This window comes from Polistes canadensis, unplaced genomic scaffold, assembly GCF_001313835.1.
Source record: "Polistes canadensis isolate GaletaPanama2010 unplaced genomic scaffold, ASM131383v1 scaffold_145, whole genome shotgun sequence".
Taxonomy (NCBI): Eukaryota; Metazoa; Arthropoda; class Insecta; order Hymenoptera; family Vespidae; genus Polistes; species Polistes canadensis.
Window position 1 is genome coordinate 34775 of NW_014569692.1, and position 8803 is coordinate 43577.

At 25.1% G+C, this 8803-nt stretch overlaps 1 protein-coding gene across 2 annotated transcripts in view; it reads left to right on the top strand.

The window, feature by feature from the left end:
* Positions 1–8803, top strand: part of LOC106788603 (matrix metalloproteinase-14) — a 37498-nt gene that overhangs the window by 17176 nt on the left and 11519 nt on the right. For both annotated transcript variants that reach the window (XM_014752011.1, XM_014752012.1), the window contains exons 2-3: positions 3172–3295; positions 7642–7749. In XM_014752011.1, coding sequence (XP_014607497.1) covers positions 3172–3295; positions 7642–7749 — 232 coding nt within the window. The remainder of the gene's footprint in view (positions 1–3171; positions 3296–7641; positions 7750–8803) is intronic.

Consider the following 8803-nt stretch of genomic DNA (forward strand, 5'->3'; position numbering starts at 1 on the left):
ATATATATGTATTGTTATATATATGTATAATATAATATTTCAAAAATGCACCCAAGAACAAATATTCAATGCCATTGTTTTAGATGATTTTCGTATCGAATTGTAAAACGTAACATCCGAAAAAAAACGAGTTGCAATTTATAACCCAAATGAAATTCCATTTATTTTTTTCTAAACAAATATTGGATGACAATTAATAGAAATAATCGTAATTTGAAATGAATTTTTAACACTTGTCGAGTGGTAAACGTTAAAATAAAATGAAGAAAAATAAAAGGAAATAATTATCGCAATGATTCGACATAAATAATAATATGTTTCATGGATGACAGCATCTCATTGTCTTATTAACTTTACGTTTTTCATTATCGTACATTTCCGTAGAATTATTTACACTTCTTATCTTCATATTTTCACGTATGTGTGTGTGTGTATATGAAATTAACAGTAAATGAAATAAAAATCCACGTAAAGTTAATCTTCGTTTCGCGGATTTTAAGATCCGTGTCAATTTTGTTGGAATCGTTATCGATAACGATAAAAAAAAAAATAATCCAGAAAATAAGACAGAACAATCGTTTAACTTTTTTGAACTTGAGAAAATTATCTTAATTGTACATTTATTTTTTTCCTAGAGCACGCACACACACACACACACACACATAGTACAGTATTAATAAGTATGAATCATCGTAAAAATGAATGCAATTAATTCGAACTATTCATAAATATTATATTTCACAGTCATTTCTCTTAATTCAAATTATAATCTGATAAATCGAATAATAATTATGTCGTTAATTTAATATACCTCTTTTTCTTTTTTTTTTCTTTTGTTTCTGACAAATATTATGCAATATTTTTGGAAACGCAAATTTTCGTCAGAATGCGTTTTTACCATTCGCATAATCAATAATTCGAGCGAGTTATACTTTCACCAAGCACGTATAACTTCTTGACCTAAATAAAATCGTGTGCTAAGAAGAATGTTCTTCTATTGTACGAAAATAGGAAAGAAGAAGATGAAAGAAAATATTTGAAAAGAAATAAAATCTCTGGACACAAACGTTAACGACACTAAACATTTTTTGTTTAATATATATTTCAACGATCAAACAATAATTCGTAATTGTCGTCAAATGAACATAATCTTTTTCGATTTATCGTAATATTCTTATAACATTTATTTCAATCAAAATTTACTGTTATACGACTATCCTAACTAATAATACAGATAGATAGATTACTATCGTAAGCAGAATATTAATGAAATCCCATGAATCTCGAGACCATAACTGTTAAATCCCATCGTCATCGATTAGGTCACTAACCTTCGATCATTATCATTATCATTGATCATTCTTTTAAAAAACAAAATTACTTTTTATAATATCCTACATTTCAATTCAAATAATTATTATTATTAATCTAATAATAATATAACTATCAATTTAAACTAAAATATTTTCTCATTGATATATGTTAAGTTTAACAACGCTTTTTTTTTAATATCTATTTCTTTTTTCATTAATATTACAATATATTTTAATAAAATATAAAACGAATGTACAATACTTTTTCAATATTTATTTCAAGCATTTTAATAAATGACCGTAGTAATGAAAAGTTTATATATAATAGAAAAAAAATACAAAAATAAATGTAAAATAAAATAATAAAAAATAGATAGAGTAAGAAATGATTTTTTCAAAGCCTTTATACACACATAATATATAATATATATATATATATTTGATTCTCATAACGGGTTTCAATCCACATTTCAAATCGTTTAATCCACTTTCGTTCTTCTATAATACACGATAGACACGGAAATCGTGTCGACCTCGGTTTTTGGTCCTTGCCCTAAATTTCATTTGGAAATATCGATGCAAATGCAGAATAGTTCATTCGAGTCTAGTCAATGTAACAATAGGTATATATGTGATATATTTTTAGATACTAGAAATCTAGGTAAATACTTACGTATGTAAGTACTAACATGAATAAAACATGAATATCAATCGTTTACACAATTATTTATACAAAACTTTACTTTCATTTCTTAATTCTTCTTTTTCTTCTTCTTCTTCTTCTTATTATTATTATTTATTGTTATTAGTATATTTCTATGTGACGTTAATCATATTGAAATCTTTTAACAATTATCTGTTCTATTCTTTTCATTATTTCTTTATTTCTTTTCAAAGAAAAACAATTTCATTGATAGAAATATAATCGAATGTTATACGTGTATTACAAAGAAAAAATAATAATTATTGCAAAAGTGAGATAGTTTATGGGGGAAAAACCTTAAAATTTCTTTTCTTTTTTTTTTTTTTTATCTTACTTTTGGTGACGAATAAAATGTAAATAAAAATCACGTTGACAAATTTACACTCGGATAAGAAAAAAAATACGATGGATGTATACATCTGTGATATTAGTTTTACAAAATTTCGATAAATAAACGCAAGGTCGGTTTAAGATAATATAATAGAGATATTAGGTTTAAATAATTATCTTTTTTTTTNAAAATTTCGATAAATAAACGCAAGGTCGGTTTAAGATAATATAATAGAGATATTAGGTTTAAATAATTATCTTTTTTTTTTTTTTTTTTTCTTTGGGATTTTGCACGGATTTTCTTTTTTTCTTTATCGGATAGAATAGATTCTAATTAAGCTTAGCTAAGAAATTATTTGCTGATAAGAACGTTGTTTGTTTTATCGATTATATTTTAATTATATACAACGAAATATTAAATATTATATACTTTGATCATTGATAGAAAATTATTAACGAAGTATACATGCACAGGGGATGTCTCAATTATACATGTCCCATAAAAAAATATATATGTATGGGGATTTTTTTAAAATGTTTTAGATTTACAAGTTTGAAAATAATTGTTTCTAATCAAATGTTTTAAATGATAATCTAACGTTGTTATTCGAAATATTAATTTAGTTTCAATACTTATCTCGTACTTTTTCGCATTTTTCAATTCTAACGAAGATTATTAATGAAACTAATGAATTTCTAAACAAAATATTACAAAATTATCAGTTGAGGAAAAATAATGTATTTGATTTTAAACGAGTAGTGTAATCGGTCAGAATATTTGACTAATGTTTCCTTTTCTTATTTTTTTTGTTCTTTACATTACAGAGATACCTCTCGCAGTATGGATATTTACCATCCGTCAATCCTGAAAATGGTGGAATCATTTCGGAGGAATCGATGTTTCAAGCTATCTCAGAATTTCAAGCACTTGCTGGAATCAACATAACTGGTACGTTATTAAAGAAACTTGTATCTATTTATTTTTTTTGAAAATCACACCAACTCTCTCTCATTCAAATATTCTTATTTATCTTTAAAATTGTGTACAAATTATTCCCACCATTTAGAATTTTACTTACAATCTATCTAATTTTATCTTCAACATAGGATAGAATAAATTATTCATATAAAAAATAATTAAAATAATTATTTTTGTTCTATACCTTTTTAATTCATCCTAATACTTTTGTAAAAATTCTATAAAACAAATCTTATTATTTATTACACCAATTATTATATATTATATACACAATTAATATATATCTTTTGATACACATAAGTAATATAATAATTTACATAAGCAAGTTACCACCACCACCACCACCTTATACGTTTTATTCCATATGAATAGACATTACTCTATTTTCAAACGTGTTTTAATGAACATGAATCAGCAAACCCTAACGTTAATCGTCTCTACATGTTTTATGTATTACATACTTTAAACATATGCGTATATTCAATGTCGTATTCACATGACTCACATGATCGACATGTGCAATGTAAAATTAGTAAGATCAGACTAATTAAAAAGAGAACGTATGAATTAATCTATTAGATAGATAATCATACATGCATACCTATAAAAATATATATGTATATGTATATGAGTCGAATATCAAAGTCCCAGTTTCAAAAGTCATTCTTTATAATACATTCTCGATGAATCGAACAACCCTATCTTTTTTTAATGAAACCCATATATACATTTAAAAATTCTTGATAAACATTGAATCAGAATATATAGACAATGAACACGTTTAATTATACTTACTCAGAAAATATTTATATATTAGACTTTTTTTTTTCTAATTAATGTGCAATCATATTGGTTAAAAACATTTTCACGATCGGATAAACGTTTTAACATTAAACCAACTTAATACACTTCGTGAGTGATCAAATGATTGATCAACAAAATTGAAAATAAACCCATTAAATTAATATACCTATTAATATTTCCATTTTATATTAAATAGAACAAAATTTTAATCAATTAAAGTATTATACGATATATTTTATTTGATTTATAAATAAATAATGTTTACATTTTATGCATTTCTATTGCATTTGTTCCAAATTATATTTGACCTCTCATGTATAATAGGTTTAATGTTAAACGTTGACAGATATTTATAATAAAATGTGTATTATTAATTCGTTAACATTGAAATAAAAAGATACAAATGAAGAAAAAGAAAATATGCAAAATGATAAATCTCGTTAGATCGTGGTATTGCACATTGAAAAGGAAAAGTGCATTCTTTGGTGTCTAGACAGTTAAGAAGGACCAACAGAACCCCACAACTAACTTCGAAGGATTCTTTTTGTTAATCCTACTCTCTTTCTCTCTTTGTTTGAGAGGGTCTTTGAGTAAGTAAAAAGAGATTGAAAAAGTATTGAAAAAATTATTGGAAATAGTTGTTCGAAGGAAAACAAAGATACAAAAAGCTCTTCCCTTTTTTTTCTCCCCCTAACCCCCATAATTCTTTTTCTTTTTCTATCTCTTTCTCTTGTGAGTAAATTTAGTTGGGGGAATGAAAAATATTAAGAGAGTCGTGGAGGCAAACATTTTCCTTCGATCATTGTCAAGGTCATAGCCTTGACACACGAGAAAGAAAGAGAGAGAGAATGAACGAAGAAACTCGTCAAACTAGTCTGAATTTATGTTAATGCAAAATTATTATCTTCGATACTTATAACCTTGTGTATTTTTATTTTTCATTTGAAATTTTTCTAACAAATTTCAATAGAATATTTTAATGTAAGAGTATTTGTAAGTATTTGTCGTAAGAGAAAATAAAATGAAAATTACATGATCACATAGTTGTGATGAATTCGTCAATGAAAAATAAAAATTGATGAGAAACCTTAACGACAGGTAATTTCTTCGATCCCAATGATCATCATCGTAGACGATGACACTTAAAGCATGATTCAGAGTTCGATGAAACACGTTAATGTTGTAGGTGGTAGTGGCGCTTCACCATGATGATTCATAAATCGTACTATGGTATTACACGTTTGTTGGGTTATTGCTAAACTTGTTGCTAAGTGAAAAAGAAAAAAAAAAGAAAAAAAAATCATTTAAAATTACACTCACCGATGATCCTGACAAATATTTGAACAAAAAGAACAAATGAATTCTTATAATTTGTAAATTGCATCTCAAAATAATTTATGTTAATAGAAAATATAAATTTGTACAATTGTTTTTTTATTGATTTAATATATTATCGTAATTATCGTCACGCATATACCCATTGTATTATTTTTTAATAACAATCGATAGAAATATTTATCATTAAACAATCCGATAGAGAGAAAAAAGTTATTGTAATATTATTTATAAAAGATTTGTAATACGTGTAAATGAAACAGACAGAAAAAACAAAAAAGTCGTCAAGTATTTTATCTTAGCAAGAATATTATTCTCTCACGCGATATTAAACGCAATAGAAATACTTTTTCAAAATAAAATAACGTAACAATAAATAATTGTCTTCCTTGTTTTTTTCGAATGAGGAAAGAAAAAAGTGATGTACATATACTAAGTAATTTACAATGAACTATTACTAATACCATAGATATTTTCAAATTACGACTAACATAATCTTTAGAAATAATTCAACAAGTTTTCTTAGTAACATATAAATCGATGGAATGTTTAATACCGATTATTAGCATCGTTGAGAAAATTACAGCATTAACGTGTAACAACGTTTAATATTAATACGTAATTATTTTAGCATGTAACACGTAAACGATTTAAAAGAAAAAAAAAACAAAAAAAATATTAAACAAAGTAACTCGTGGAATTCATTAATTGGATTGTAACAACAACAACAAAAACCTATATCATTTAAAAAAGAAAAAAAAATAGACAATGGTGTGTGGATGTGATTTAAAAAAAAAAAAAAAAGAGAGAAAACACGCAATCCTATAATAAATGTCTAAGTGAGATAATAAAATATAATAAAATGATATATCGGAAGAGAGAATACAAAGTGTCTCGTAAGGAATGGGTGTCAAGGATAAATTCCACGTAAGCGTTAAGAAGGAATTAATACGAGATAAGTGAAGAAGACCCCCAAGTGTATGTTGCTAAAGATAATACGTATGGAAAATAATAAAAAACAACAACAACAAAAAAAAAACAAAAAAAATAAATACATACACGCGATTCACGAGAAACTCGAAGTAACGAATCGTTATCCATGGGATCTTGAAATAAAAAAAATAAAATAAAAAAAGGAATAAAAAACGAATCGAAAGAAACGATTAAATAAAATATAATGAATGGATGGATGGAGAAAAAAACACAGAAATAAATAAAAAATATAAAAAAAAAAAAGGAAAGAGAACGAAGAGATAAAACCGGAAGAATTATCTAACGATAAAAAAAAATTGTATGAATATTCATGATGGTGTATATATAAATGTACTATGCATTTATATTATACATAAAACACATAATATTTATATTGTTCGAATAAAAACGTGATCACGATTATGACAAAAAGTTACGAACTTCCTAGAGACACGAATAAATGATTAACAAATGTTTTCTTGTGCAGTCTACCGATGTAACGAGATCTATATATTGATTGTTTAATTTAAAATAAAAGAAAAATGCATCAAATATATCGATAGAAAACCATTAATTCAATCGTTTACGGAATTGTTTTATTCTACAATAAAATTGTAGAATAATATTTTGAAATTATGTTTTCTCTCTTTCTATTAGAATTAAATAAAATAATAAAAATCGTATAAATATGTTTTACACACACTAACACTTTTCGTATAATAATTTATTCACAGTAGTATACGTGAATATAGTAAATACATAGGAAAGTATAAAATGCATAAATAATTGATCGAAGGATGCACGCACATCCTCGCACGTATACAAATGTTTGTTCAACCATTTCGTGCTGATAATAATAGACCATAAACGTTGTTTCAAGGATCGATACAAGTCGTGAAATAGGAAACCAACATACAATGGTTATTAAGTGTATAATCCATAAAAAAAAAAAGAAAAATTAATTCTTTAGAAAATATTTTCAATAAGAAAAATATTCAAAGATGTTCAATACAAATTCACGATTAAAAAAATAAACAATAGTAAATGTATGTATGATAAATTATGAAATTACAATGATGAAAACTTGTAACACACGTATCTAACATATTATATTAAAAAAAAAAAAAGATATATATATATATATATAAAATGTAAAAAAAAAAGAAAAGTTTTAATTAACATTCGTAATTTAATTTATGTTTCAGGTTCCATGAACGAAGAAACGTCTTATTACATGTCTTTATCAAGATGCGGTGTTAAAGATAAAGTAGGACCAAGTTACGATGGAAGATCGAAAAGATATGCACTCCAAGGTTAGTCAAATTTTAATCATAATTAATTAATTAAACAAATTATTTTGAATATCCAAAAAATATTATTATTAATCTTATCTTAAGAGGGGAAAAAAGAAAGAAAATTAAATAATCTAAATTAATTTATCTCGTTTAAAAACAATTATAAATTAACCACAGAGAGAGGGATACACACCTACCGTGATTTCATTTAATTTTTCCAAAGGAAAGAAAACTTTTCATTTAAATATACCTATTTGATTATAAAAAAATATCAAATAAATCTAACTATAATATTGTTATTATTTATAAGAGAAAAATATTGTGACGATAATAATTATTAACCAATCGATATGCAATGATATAAATTTCAACGTATTGCACGTAGAACCATTTGTCTTTGTCATAACAAAAAAAAAAAAAAAAAAATATTGCAAAGCGTAACAATTGTTATTTCCAAGCTATTCAATCCACTCCCCCCTCCCCACCCACCCCCGAATATGGCATAATCGATTAGAATTACCTAATAGTTTGATACGCATTAATAAATTCAACGTGTTGAATGATTTAACAAAAAAATGATTTTTTAATTCGATTTATATTTAATATTGATATTTCATGAGATAGAAGATTTAAGTCTTATTGTTTATTAGAATGATTTTTCTTACAAATGTATAAAAATAATTTTTAATCGATTATGTTAATGTAACGTTTATAATTTAACACGAGAGGTGTTCTAATAGACATAGGTAACAGGAGTTTCAACTTCCTGTCTCTGTCATTATCGTTCTAGGTCGTCGATGCAAACGCAGTCACCCTAAACGAGTTGTACGTGCTAATAAAAAATTCTCGGAAATAATCTCGAACGCCTAATAGAAATTTCTTAACCAACGTGAACCATATTTCTTATTGTTATAGTGTCGAAAAATTAGAAATCGTTTAAAAAAGCAAAACATAAATTACCATTAAGTAACACAATGTTATATAAATTGTTATTATTATTATTATTATTATTATAAATGAATAATATTAAGTAATATTAATCATTAAATTAGTATTATATTATTAGAGGAAA